At 45.7% G+C, this 14,706-nt stretch overlaps 1 protein-coding gene across 1 annotated transcript in view; it reads right to left on the bottom strand.

Moving 5' to 3' along the window:
* TENT4B (terminal nucleotidyltransferase 4B) overlaps positions 1 to 14,245 on the bottom strand; it is a 46,464-nt gene extending 32,219 nt beyond the window's left edge. Inside the window, exon 1 of the mRNA XM_069793622.1 lies at positions 13,538 to 14,245. Coding sequence (XP_069649723.1) covers positions 13,538 to 14,082 — 545 coding nt within the window. The 5' untranslated portion in view covers positions 14,083 to 14,245. The remainder of the gene's footprint in view (positions 1 to 13,537) is intronic.
* Between the last annotated feature and the right edge of the window lie 461 nt (positions 14,246 to 14,706).

Here is a 14,706-nt window from a genome sequence, read left to right as displayed (position 1 = left end):
AACTTTCCCAGTAATGTTTGGGTTTGAGTTGGGATTGTAACAAAAGCTATAGCCAGCAAACCCCTGCAATGCTTGCCAGTAGGTCTGACCCCCTTCTGCACCAGCACAGCAGGTAGGAGAAGGGAGTTAAAAAAAAAAAAAAAGTGTATTAGATCAGTTTTGCAAATATCACCAGTGATGTTACTATGAAACCAGAACAGAGGGATAGAGCAGGTCAGCTAGTACATCTTTTTGTCTGTCTTCATAAAGACAGGCTAGCAAAACGGTTCTTTATACATCACTAGTATATTGCTACTATTTTGTTAGTGTAGTAAATATTATCACATAAACAAATAATCTGTGACCTGCCAATAAATGACATCGCATGCTATCTGGGCAGAGGCGAGACTAACACACGCCCTGCAGGCTGACAAGCACTTCCGATGGATAATGTGTGCTTGAAAAAAAAAAATCTCCATCTGAAGACTCTGACTGGAGCTAAAAAACTCGCAACACAGATCTTTGTGACCACGTAAACAGCTGCGTGTGCAGCAGGTCACCCAACATGAAGCCAGGCAAGCCTCACACAGGGCTCAAAACAGGGTTTTCTGACACAGAAGAGAGTGGAGAAAAGCCCTCTACTTTCACACATACAGAGGGTTCTGCCTGGCAAATATTCTTCTTGTTTATGACTTGATAAATTATTTGACTTGAAAGATTAGTTAAATGAAAGGAAGGAGAGCAATGTAATTATTAACTCCCATCTCCTTCCATCAGAGTTGATTTAAACTTTCAAACATACACCCCACATAAGCCCACACCAGTTCTTAAGAAGGAAGAGAGACACTACCACAATCCCAGGCTTATGCTGTTCATCTCAAAGCCAAGTCAAAAAGTAGTTTAAAGCCCAAGTTCCTGCTGGCAGCTGGTACTGCTTACACACTTGTCCCTGCAAATTAGTAACACACACCCAAGAGCGCACTGTGCTAACTCCAGAAAGCCACCTCGCGTCCATCTATGCAGCAAGGCTGCTTTTCAGCTGCTAAGTAGGCAGAAGAACCAAGAATAGAATAAAACTCTAAACACCTCTGCTTCAGTAAGACATTAGATAAAACTTAATAACAGTGGTGGTTTAACCCCAGCCGGCAACTAAGCACCACGCAGCCGCTCACTCACCTCCCTCACAGTGGGAGGGGGGAGAACCAGAAGGGTAAAAGTGAGAAAACTCGTTGGCTGAGATAAAGGCAGTTTAACAGGTAAAGCAAAAGCCACACACGCAAGCAAAGCAAAACAAGGAATTCATTCACCACTTCTCATGGACAGGCAGGTGTTGAGCCATCCCCAGGAAAGCAGGGCTCCATCACGCCTAAGGGTTACTTGGGAAGACAATCACTCCAAACATCCCTCCCTCCCTTCCTTCTTCTTCCCCCAGCTTTATATGCTGAGCATGACGTCCTATAGTCTGGAATATCCCTTGGGTCAGTTGGGGTCAGCTGTCCCGGCTGTGTCCCCTCTCAACGCCTTGTGCCCCCCCAGCCTACTCACTGGTGGGGTGGGGTGAGGAGCAGAAAAGGCCTTGGCTCTGTGTAAGCACTGCTCAGCAGTAACGAAAACATCCCTGTATTATCAACACTGTTTTCAGCACCAATACAAAACATAGCCCCACACTAGCTACTATGACGAAAATTAACTCTATCCCAGCCAAAACCAGCACAATAATATATATTAATATAATATTAATAAAACAATTTAAGTCCGACAACTAGCCACAGTTGCAGTTTGTTAATACCTTTTCAGCTCCAGCATAAGAACATTTTCAAATTAAATCTGAAGTGCCAGTATGCCACCTGGACAGTCAATGCAGATTCCTAAAGCTTTCCAACATTTTCTAACACGCACAGTTTTGGGTGGGGTTTTTTTTTGAGAGAGAAGGGAATTTAGCGTTTTAGAACATTCAAGGAATACGAAAGTAAGCCACAAGTCACTTTGTTCGCATCTCCTATATTAGAAGTATTCAGAACTTCTTATGAAAAGAATTGAAGTTAGCAATTACTATTAAAACCACAAGGTTTTAAGTTTGTATGTTAAATTTATATTCTTCAAGCAAAATGGACAGTGACCCCAACTTACCTGTTTAGCACATGTTCAGAACCAGCTTATCACCCATTTATTACTTGTTACTGCACTTTGGTGGCACTCTGCTACAATATTAATACAAGTTTAGATGTGCTGCTGTCATATCCAGACAAAATTCAAATCCCAGAAGTAGTTCTCCCTCTCACTTCCAAATGCTCAAAAGTGACTGGAGTGGGTGCATTTTGAAGGAGAAGGAGGAAAATTGCACAATACTATGGCAAGGTACAAGGAACACTTCAGGTAACTTTTTACTTTGATGATTTGTTATCTTTACAGTAAGGGTATGCACAGTGAACTATGTTCAGATCAAACAACGCACTATTCATTTTGGGACTCATGATGCAGCAATATGCTCCCTTAAAGGTATATATTAGAAACTATTTGTTCATATTCTGTTTTGTTCTCTTGTGCTCAGATACTCCCACTTGGAAAGGCAGGATGTCATAAGTACCAGAAAAACCATGGGCCAGGAGCAGTAGCACTCAACCTGCAAAGTATTTTGGAGAGTCACCAGCTTCCTTTTGCTCTGCTTATCACTCCAGGCCAGAAAGCTACAAATAATAACCATCAAAAAAGGACAATGCCTAAGCAAATCACGGAAAAATGTTTCCTGAGGTCACCTCTATTAGACCAGTGATAGAGATGCACGCTCAACAGCTTTGATGTCAGGAACTGGAAGAAACGCTTCCTCCGCCAATGTAGATGACCGCAATGTCTCATCCTTCAAAGTATCTGAAGAAGCTGGTCTCTGAGTAACCCTATGGATCAAATCACAGTTTTTGTCTTCTTATTTCCCCTGAAGCTTCAGCTGGTACATGTGTCAGAAAACTACCAATATAACCCTAGAAAATACTTTACTGAAATACTCTCCATGAGTCCAAAATCTTAAAATTCAGAGACACTAATGTATGCTGAAAGACGACTTATAAAAGATCTAACGCAACTACCTCAACTGCTGGGTTCTGCTTGGACGTAAGGACAAAAGAATCAGCACATGGTGAAAAAAAGGGACTTCAATGGTTTGAGAGTTAAAGCCTCACAGCTGACCCAGGCCTAGTATCATGTAGGTGAATGCTGGAACCCACTCTAAGATGGGATACCCCTGGCATGGCACACCTCCTCACACTGTCTGCATGTTGTACGTTAACACATTTGGGCACAGTCTTCTGAAAAAAGTAGCAAATTGAGGGGCTGTGCAGAGGTCTCAGAAACCCACTCAAGATTTAGCCAACTCACTGACTGAAACCACTCTCTCAAAATAATTTCAATAATAATTTGAAGATTAAGCAAATGTGTCTAGTGTACCAAAAAAAGTGAGTAGAAGATGCAGCAGTGGAGACCAGCTATCGGAGAAGCATAAGAGGGTTGCTGTGAGTTCTACAAACCGCTGAATCAACCGTAACTAGAAAGAGCATGTTTCAGCATGCCTGAAGCAGGTACGCTTCAGAGAAGCTAAGGTTGAAGTGAACTATTCCAGCATATAATGTTCAGTGACTTAATGCCTACAGGCAAATACCACATTATACAAGAAATGAGAGAGGAAATTTGTTATTACACAGTTATTCTCTTCATTTGCTCCAAGGTGCTGTTATGCCCGGAGCTGACACTGCTACTCACTGCCATTGAAACATTACCTTTTACCATCTGTATATGCCCTGTCACATTTGGCCAAGTTGTAACATGAGCAGCTTCAGAAGGTCACTAGTTAATTCAAATTTAGATAGATTTTAGCAAAAAAAAAAAAAAAAAATGGTTGCAACTGATGTATAATGTAATTACAAGACAGCAACAAAAGCAAGACAGTACTGTCCTTTCTGCTTAATCTCAAAAACTAGCCCATAAGAGGAAATCCAACAGCTCAATGAGGCAAACTTCTCTTCCACCTGATGTTGGAAGCACAGGTACATGTAAAGAAGCTGCTTACCTCAGATAACAAACTACCTCTTCAAGGCAAAAATCAACATGAAAATTTTCTCCTGTGAGTACCTGCCAAGTATGACTACTACAAGGAAAAATCCCCATGGATGAATGAGAGTAAGACACTGAGTCCAAAACACAACTGGAAGGCTAAGTAAATAGAAGATCCTCAAGCATGGGAGTTGAATCACCCAACTGAAGAAGAGTGTGACATAACAAAGCAAAAATTAAATAAAATAAACTACCAGGACCTCGTTTTTTCAGCCTGGCTCAATATTGACCCAAGACTGTGTAATTTGCAATCATGACCGTTATTCAGATCAAGATAGTTCCTTCACCTCACTATGTTTAACTCAATACTTTAACTGACAGTTGTGGAAAACTTGCTGACGAGGAGTACCTCTGAATACGTAAGAGATAAAGCCATTGTGCAAGATGCAAGTCCAGAGTAGAACTTCACACAATTTTCAAAAACGACATGCATACTTATTTTAGATTAAAGCCAAAATCTCATTGAGGGACAAGGGGGAGCAATGTAACGCACATAAAGGAGTATGCTTTTTGTAACAACCCCCTTGAAATGAAACAAACAAAAAACCCCAAACCAGAACAAAAAAACCTTTTGCTTTTTGTACTACATAAGAAAATATCAGCTGTTCCTCAAGTAACAGAGGAAGCGAATAGCTCTAAAATTAACACAATGAGACAAAAACTTAAGAAAAGAAGAAAGTTATGTTATCACATTTCCTCAGCCTAGATCAATCACAACATCAAGAGGTCAGGCAAGGCCAACAAGCTTTGATTAAGGACTCGCTATCTTCAGACTACACACTGACACATAACAGTAAGATCAACACCTTAGTGATCAGACTACAGAAGATATTCCTTAATGCTGTATTTTAGCGGTACTCTTACTCTAATTACAGTATGACATTATTATATGAAGGGCTTATCTATACTTGATACTTGTGACAGGTTAATGCAAGTTCTTTCAGATTTTACTGGGTCCATAAACAAAGTAATTGTAAGAAAGCATAAGACGCTTTAAATGTGTGTACTTAAATCTACCTGGAAATAAATCTACACTGAGTGAAGATGATGAGCCAATGTTCCTACTCACCTACACACCTCTTCCTCTACTACCCTAATTTCCCTGATTTGGAAGTTTCTAGAGGACTTTAATGCTTGCATTTGCCCATTCTTATATCCTACTACTTGTAGAATCACAACACAATTTTCTCCATGCTGTCTAACTTTTTCAATATAGTGTTGGCTGTTTCTCCCTACTAAATCATGCCAACAAGATGGAAGAGTGGAGATGCACACTTACTTTGATCCTAAGCCTCTGCTTATCTGAGCCTCTTCTACCACTGTTTTCCAGTGAAAATCCTGTAAAATGCAATGCAAAAAAAACCTGCAAGAGGTATGCAATACAGTATGGTGACAGAGAATTCCACACCATGAAGCCTTCCCAAGCAACTGTAGCAAGACTGTGCCTCTTTAGCTGCACATTGCCTTTGAATAATTCAGATGTAGTTCTCATGCCATGGAGGACATTATGAGGCTGTCAGGCTGGTCTGGAATGAGGGCTGCCAAATAATCTTAATTGTTGCCATGGGAGGAAGAAAATTAACGGATATTGCTGATGTACCAGCATAAGACATCCTCAGACCCAGTCATGCAGCCACTTCATCCTCACACTGAGCTGATGTGCTAGAACTGCCCTGGAGCAGCTGCCTCCTACCTGCGACCTACCCTCAGAGCTTCGCGGCCCTACAGGCGGCCATGGTACGCAATCAGCTCGTGGGCTGTGCTGCTCAGTCTCGCACAAATTTTATGACACAGCTTTAAGGGTCAGAAAGATAACCATCAGGAACAACTTGTATCAAAAAGACCTGTACTAAATGCAGCAATACTAATACACTAATTGCACGATTACGATACAACACATGAGTCTCACCAATACAAAGTTATTAAAAAGATTTCAACAGGCTCTAGAGATCTGTAGGAGAGGGGGTTTTGTACAAACTTACAAACAAGAGTTCCGCTGCCTCGATCCACATCTATCTCTTCCTTTGACATCATAAGTTCATAGTATTCCTGGAGAAAATTCCTGCTGTGTTATCTATTGTAGGTTGAAGTTACAAAATCGTTAAAGTTCAAATTGCTCCTTCTGTAAATCTATTTGCAGCCTAACTGAAGCATGCATCCAGTTCACTAGTTTTCCTCTCTTTTTCTTGCTTACTGGAATATTTTCTTTATCCCCAATTTCTAGGCAAAGGGACAGAAAGCAATATTCAAATATGACAGACATCTTGAGCGCTCTTCGGCAGTTCACCCAAAAAGATAATTAAAAAAAAGAATGCTTTTAATTTAAGAAATCCCAGCATGTTCAAATAATGAATTAGCATGACAACTGCTCACTAAGAACAGCAATAGTATTTAATTTCTTATAATATGTATTATGCAAGATTTTCACTGGTTATGTTGCTATATCACTACCAGCACACACACTTTTCAACACAACACCTAAGCTGGCTCTAGACTGCTTTCCGCTACTGTTGTCGGTTCTGACATCCAGCAAAGACAGCGTCGGAACCTCTGTTTTACATCACATGCAACATAAAAAAACTTTGAAGCAACGGTCACCTCTTAAATTTTGGCATATACATTATTTTGGGAGCACATACCCCATACTCAGAGATATATTCTGCATCACCATATAATGAGGTCAATAAAAAGAAATATGAAGTATTTATATTATTGCCTATTTTGATAGTAAGGTTATGTACACAACTTCTCAAAACTACACTTCAAAGTTTTGCAAATTGCCAAAGTAAAAAACAGACCTCATACTCCAATTTCAAATAAGTGAAAAGAAAGTGCCCAGGAACAAAGTATAACAGCAAGACAGTTAAAAAAAAAAAATTGAAGGAGAGAAAAAAGCAACAATATGCTTTCATGATACGGGTCTCCATCTGTTTGTGTTCCCTAGGACCCACAACATGATCTCAGGCTTCCTAAAATTGACCTTATACTAACAGTTTGCCAATTAAAAAATAAGAGCTACAACCCCAACATGGTTTAATACAATAGTAATAAAGATTCAGGGTGAGCAGATCCTCTTTTTTCAAATGCATACTGCTACAGAAAGCATATATCGGCTCTTGGGAATCGGCAAGCACACAAGAGGGAATGACATACTCTTCCAATTACTTAATATAGACATCTCTATCTACCAAAAAAAGTCTGCCAAACTTCTGTTCCTTATATAGCCACTCCAAGGTAAATAGGTGTCCAAGTCCCAAACAGAAGATAAGAACTGGAGAAAATAAAACAGTTCACAAGAATATATTCACATGCTGTTTCCTTGCACGTGTAGAAACCAGCAGGCCTCTGAAGTCCTCCTTAAATTGTTTATACGTAACATGCTGAAATGTTGGCATCATTCCAAAATTCTGCAAGCTCCAACAATATTGTTATATAATAACTACAGTATATTTCCTAAGGATTTCCTCAAACTGCCTTCAGTCCAACATCTTCATCCCTAGTAAACTTGTTTTTCTCTCCCAACCCCTCCAAAAGAAGTAATTTCTTACTACAGGAGGCTGTGGAGAAATATCTGATTTCACTTCCATAAAACCCAGATGACCACCTTCAAGAGCTGCACAAGCTGTCACAAGGGTACTGCCAGAACTGTGCTGTGGCATGACTCAGGACGAGACGGAGAGCGACAGTGGATCTTATCAGACGGATACAAGAAAAGGATTTGCACTCGAGTCACATCCTTGCACTTCTACCTTACAGCTTACATATGCAGCTACAGAGTAAGGAGAGAGTACTGTTTTAAGAGGCTTTTTCAGGAAGCAAGAAGATTTGTGTCTATGGATTTTTCCTGAATAATTCATTTTTACACATGACGTACATAGTGAATTCAACTGCAACCTATGTTTCAATGTACATGTCTTCACTAAATCCAAAACGCATGCAACTACTCTAACAGAAGATACGTTAAGAAGGCACGCACACACCTTGTTGTTTCACCAGAAATCAGAAGTCTGTGCACAAAAGTGCTTGTTTCACTTATGTGAAACATTTGTATGTATGGAATAACGCAACAGCAAATCAAGCACCACCCATGCATTTGATTTACACACTTCAGAGTACATGATGAAAAACAACACAATTGATTAGGATTTTATCAGATTTCCCCCAGTTAGGCACTCAGTCTGGCTACATGTTTTGCTGCAGATACACATACTTGCTCTGCTCACACTACACTCAGCTCTTTCTGTTCATGCTCCAACCCACACAGAAATCACGCTACTGTGGCTGACACCATGCAAGGGCCTGAGCAAGTAAGAGCTGAAGAGACACAGGGTAAGTTATCTCAGGCAGACAGCTGCATTACTGTAGCTACATGTCCTCTGGTGAGTTCAAAGCCTGCAGAGAATGAGCTTGCACCTGCCTTAATGCACTTAGCTTCTTTTAAAAAAGAGATTAAAAGACCTGAGAAGCTGACAAACTTCACGTGAAAAAAAACGTAATAGAATTCCTGTAGCAAAGACGTATGGCTTTAAGCTATTTTCTTCCTAAAGTAGTTATGATTTTATTTCATGGTATCCTCTGTAATCCTGGGCAACATGCTGGGAACCCTTAAATCAAATAAGCTGAAGCCTGCTCAATTCTGTGCCAACCAATTCAGCAGCCTGCAAGTGTGTGCATGTCCATGTGCACACCCCTCCTCTGGGGGTCAGAGGATTCTCTCCCTTTCATGGCAAAGTTTCCATCAGTACTTCAAAACAGTGTATATTGAATATTTAAAAATTCAGTGTTTTCTATTTAACCCAGGTTCCTCATCAGGAGTACTAATGACAGATTTTCCTGCTTAAAGTCACACATAATTGGGTCCTTGCCTTTGGCTGCAGATTTTTCTGAAAACTAACTAGCTCCCTACAGAGTCCCAAAATCCACATCTCCTACCCGGGAAGTGCATATGAACTGGACTCTTTCCTTTGGCACAAGAATCATAGAAACCTACAAGAAGACAGGCTGAACTTACGTGCAAGTCTTTATTTTTGGGTTATGTTACACTTAAGGCTTCTGGCTTAAGCAGTTCTTCTTGTGTCACCTTTTAGCTAGGCTCAATCTAAACTCACCAAAAGCTGTAAAACAGCCATTTCAGTATCCCAAATACTTTTTCTTCCTTTTTAACTGTGATACTACTAACATTATTTACCACTGCCCTTGGGACACAAACACACACACAGAGAATCCCCTCCAAAACCCCAACCCACACATCCTTCTACAGCCTCAAGTTTTGCTACCAAGTACCCTGTCAAGGCAAATCCAATTAAACTCTTTAAAGGTATGTCATGTGTTAACAGTAGCATCACACAAATACTGTAAAATTTATTCATCTTCTGTGTTATCTGTTCTTTTTAGCACTACTGTCTGTTGACAAAGTCCCCAGAGGATGTAAGATATGCAAGCTGAATCCAACTGGTGCAAAGCAACTTCGAGGCAGCGCTAGACAATATATTTACAGTGATACTTCAGAAGTCACAAAGTTAAGAGTGCCAGAACAAAGTAGAGTACCTGTAATGCAAACACCCAATGCAACTTCTAATACAAACATTACATAGAACTGCGAGTCTGAAAACTTAGAATAAGGGAAAATATTAAAGATAGGCCAGAATATAATGTATACAATAGCACCATTAACTCTGTGGGAGTAAAAACTGGCCACTTGTTGAACGTCAGTATTTCAGCACTGGTGAATGTTAGCAAACATTATGCATATTTTCTAAGAAATTTATCTTGAAATCAAAAACAATACTGCTGTAGGTTATTTTTTAATTATGTCGTTATCTTTTTATATGTGTAAATAGCATCAACTAAGAAAGTATGTTTCTCAATAAAAATAAAAAACCTGAAAACACTCAAATATTTGACTGAACAAATACTTAGCTTTTAACCAAAATCTCTACTATTTCAACACGTTTACCTTACCTAAATCTTTAGACAGCTAGTTACACGCTGTTACGTGTTTACATAAACTGTCCAACTAGCTACAATTTATTGGACTGTTTTTCCAGACAGCTGATCAATATAACTGTGTATTCAGAGCTGGTTTTGCACAGCCATACACATAAGTGACAGCCTTGCACTGGAAATATGAATGCCACACGTCAGCTTTCAACTGTGTTTGCCAGCAAGTCAGGCCTAATCTTTCTGAAAATGGGAGTGTTCCACAACACTGTCTTATTCAAAAGACTCAAAATTTGAAGTGATTAACTGAACAAAATTACAGGATAGTATATAGGGAAAAGCATTGAGAGCCTTTACTATTTTTTCACAGTTCGCACTGAAACAATTAGGGAAGAAAAAGGTACCTGTTAACACGCAAATAATGCTGTAATAGAACTGCAGGTATCTTTTTTTCCCCAATAACTGTTAGAACTAGTCAACACAAATTTAGGAATTAATCTTGGAAATAATTACTTTAAAATATTTACCTTAGCAACAACCTCATTTGCTAGGTTACAAACCTCTCTATCCACCATTACTGGCCAGCGTCTCAAGACCCGAGATAGATGCCTTACAATTGACAGTTATTAGAAAGAAGCTTGTATGCAGGAGCGATGGCAGCACCTCAGTGCACACCACAGGCAGTTACACAGGAGGGGTCACGCAGCCTTGCCAGCAGCCAGTTGGTCACACCACAACTTCACAAGACCTAACCATTTTCTATACTTTCCTAAGAGGCTTCTAGCTCCTTTTAGAAATTGTTTTCACAATTTTTCATTCAAGATTCGTTAGCCTCTAAATACCTTTGGAATAAATAGCTTTTTAGAAGCAAACAACACACAGTTCTGTTATTTAGGAAAAGCAACGTAGGGGTGTATCTTAGAGACATTCTACCTTACTCTGCTTTGAACAAAGGAAAGAGCTAAAACAGAACCTGAGCTTCATGTAGGTACGTGCCACAAACCAGACAGTCAAGCCAAATGTAGACCAACGTATTTGAGTACTTTTTGATTCTAGTAAAAAAAAAAAGCCCACAATGTGCATCCACTTGGGAGTTTGAAACTGATTCAAAAATTCTACTCTAGCAACAGAGAGCACCTTGAATACTTCGGTACAGTTGTTGTTGTTGTTGTTATTATTATTATTAATCTCTTGCTGAAGCTCACCCCTCCCCACCCCGTATCTTCAATACAGGGAAAAGGTTTATGGATTTACAAGACAGAGAGAGAGAAAGGCACTTCTAAAAATGTTCCTCAACCTTCAAGTAAATAAGTGACAAGCCAGAAGATAAACAGAGTCCAAAAACTAACTTAGAAAAGTTCAGTACTTGGTATGTTTTGCACACATTACTTTTAAGTCGTGTGAAGAAAGTTATGGAAGGTTCCAATCTATAGTGGCTACAGAACTTAAAATAGCACACTTCTGCAGTGTCATTTTATGAATTATTATAACCCCAGCAGTAAAGGTAACATTGGAGCTGGCAAGAAAATAGGGAACAAGAAGTGTTTAGGGAACAAGAAGAGTTTGTCTTCCAAAGCGACCAGCAAATTTGAAAAGTAATTTTGACAAATCTTACCGAACAGTGATTTCGGAAGGCAAAGAGTTCAATGCTTTCCAGTGGGAGGGGGCTGAAGGACCCTTAGGTACAAGTGGGGCACACAAAAACTGACACACCCAAATCATTACTGATTTCTAAAACAAGCTCTTCTCGGCCTTCGACTGTCACCATACACCTCTGCCATCTGAACCCTGGAACTAAGCCAAATTTGTTTGTAAAGGAACAGGATTGGAAAGGGTATTATACCTGCACACACCACACCAGAAATCCATACTTAACAAGTCAAATACACGTCAATGTGCTCTTGCCACAGGAAGGAGGTGTATGCTATGGGTCAAGGCAAAGGTTGTATTTTGAAAAGCATGAACTTTAAAAAAAAAAAAAAAAAAAGCCCACACAAGTTACCAAATGGCTTTTATCCAGGGCATCACCCATATCAAAGCCATCCCCCTGTTTAAAAAAAGGGGGAAGGGAGGGCTCAAAACAGTTTTCAAGTAAACAGAAGATACACGCTTGCCTGCCCTCGATCTCTGTGGGCTCGTGCAACGCCAACCGATGACACCTAAGCTAACACAAAAAACATCGCGAACAAAATACTCAGATCAGCACACACGTTCCACAGTCAGAGATCCATGAAAACCATTAATAATCCTGTACTGAAATCCATAATGCTCTATACATGCATGCAAGCTCATTTCTGAGAGCAGGTGCCAGCATGTGAGCACCCCTTCTCTGTCAGGTCTTAGGAAACACGCTCCCCATATAATTACCTGATCTACGTGCTTTTTTTTAACAGGAGCAGATTATTATTTTTTTTAAGTTATAGCTCCTACTATGCATTTGTTCCACACGTAGCACAAAGCTTTAGAAGTGTGCTTGACAGTGGCTGCGGAGGGAGGCAGGCATGCAGGACCTGCACAGCTGACAGCCTGCTGTCCTCCTTCTTCCCCCCCAGCTCAGCCACCCTGAGCGACAGCCGAGGGGAAGCGCCCCATCCAGCCCCGCTGCATCTGCGTGAGCACCAACGGTATTAGACATCTCAACAACCACAAAAAAAGCCCCATAATAACGCAAAGCGAGCAGCAGGGTGACAGCGGAACACCAGCGTTTGCGGAGCAAGGCGCGTTACCGGGCGGGGAGCGTGTAACACGCCCCACGTGCACACGCGGTGACAGCCGAAGAGCCAGCGAGGAGCTCCCGTCCCCTGCGGATAGGCGTGCCCGCACCATTAGCATGCACACGGGCACCCGCGGCAGGCGCAGGCCCCCGCCACCAAACGCGTTTATTTCCCCCTCCCCGAGGAGTCGCCGCCACGGCCGGCCGCGCAGCCCAAGAGCAGCCCAGCCCAGCCCGACGCCGCTCGCCCCGGAGGGCAGGACGCTCAGCGCCGCAGCGCAGGAGGGGCTGCCCCGCCGCAGGCCGCTCGGCCGGCGGGCACCGGCGGGGCCGGGCGGCGGGTGCTGCGCGGCCGCTCCCCGGCGGCCCGCGCCGCGCCGGGCACTGACAGCCGAGGGGGGTGGGGGGGGCAGCGGCCCGGCGCCCGCTGCCGCCGTCTGCCCCCGCCGGCGGCGAGCGGAGCCCCGCGGACCCGGCCCGGCTACCCTGCGCCACCCGCCGGGGCCGGGGCCGGGGCCGGGGCCGGGGCCGGGGCTGAGGCCTGGGCCGCGCCCCGCCGCCGCGCCTCAGGTGCCGCGGCCCAGCGTCGCCCGCCGCCGCAGCCCGGCGGCCGCCCCGCACGCAGCCACGGCACCGCGCCACGCCGCTGCCGCTGCCCGGCGCCGGCGTGCGGCCGCGCTCCCCGCGCTGGCCCCGCGGCGGGGAGGGCCGCGGCCCCCGCCTCCTCCGGAGGCCTGGCCGCTGCCCGGCCGCCCCCTCGCCCGCCCGGCCTCCCTCCGGCCCGGCGCCGCGGCTGCTCACCCCACGACTCCCTGGCTGTAGTTCCTCTTCTTCCAGGGGGTGCCGGTGTAGAGCGGCTCGGCCAGGCCGGCCTGGGCCCGGGCGGCCGGCTCGTCCCCCAGGGCGAGGGCCCGGCCCTGCCCGGGGGGCCCCAGCAGGAGGCTGTAGTTGAGCCCGAAGGTGCTGGCCTTGTTGTCGCGCTTCCTCTTGTTACTGGCGGCCGCGGCGGCGGCGGCGGGCGGCCCCCCCCGTGCGGGCCGGGCCCAGGCGGCGGCCCCCGGGGGCGGCGAGGCCTGGTGGTGGCTGCGGTTGTGCTGGTTGTTGGCGCTCTCAAGCGGCAGGAAGTCGGGCTGGGGGTCGGCGCGGGGGGCGCGGTACATGCCGGGCGGGGAGGCCGGGCCGGCCCCGGCGGGGGCGCTCTGCTGCTGCTGCTGCTCCTGCTGCTGCTGCTGCTGCTGCTGGAAGTAGAGGTTGCGGACCCCCTGCGTGGTCTCCCAGATCTGCATCCACAGGCGGTTCGAGGGGCCGAGCTGCTCTGGCTGGAACCAGGCGATCCGGGGATCCATCAAACGGGGACCCACCCCGGCTGCCTCCGCTCCCCGCGCCGCGCCGGCCGCCGACGCCGAGACCCTGTCACCGGGTCCCAGCGCTAATGGCGGCTCCTATGGAAGGGCAGCTCCGCGCCTGCCTGCTCGCTGCCGTCGCTCCACAGCCCCCGCCCCTCCTGGCGAGCGCGGCGAGGCGGGGCCCGGCTGGGCCGCCGGCACACGGGCCGCGTGCAATAAAGGGGGGCGGCGGCGGCCGCCGGGGCCGGGCGGGCGGCGCCCTCGGCGGGCCCCGGCCTCGGCCTCTCCCCCGGCCCGGCCTTCCCTCACGCCTCGGCCGCCGCGCCGGCCCCCCGGGAGCGCAGCCGCGGGCCCGGCGGCTCTCGGCCGAGAGCGGCGGCTCCTCTCGCGCTCCCGGGGCGGCCCGGCCCTCAGCGGGGCGCAGGCTGCCGGCAGAGCCGCCGGCGACAGCCCGCCGGCCCCGGGCTCCAGGCGTTGCGCGGGGCAGCGGCCGCGCTCGCCGTACGGACGAGCCCTCGCCCCGGCTGCCCCAGCGGCAGGTGCAGCCGGGGCCGGCCGGCGGAGGCCCCTGCGGGCGGCAGGGGGCAGCACCGCCGGCGGGGGGCGGCCCGGGCTGGGGCGGCG

This window comes from Haliaeetus albicilla, chromosome 10, assembly GCF_947461875.1.
Source record: "Haliaeetus albicilla chromosome 10, bHalAlb1.1, whole genome shotgun sequence".
In the NCBI taxonomy this organism is placed as follows: domain Eukaryota; kingdom Metazoa; phylum Chordata; class Aves; order Accipitriformes; family Accipitridae; genus Haliaeetus; species Haliaeetus albicilla.
The sequence above is the reverse complement of the archived record's forward strand: the minus strand, read 5'-3'. Positions and strand labels throughout refer to the sequence as shown.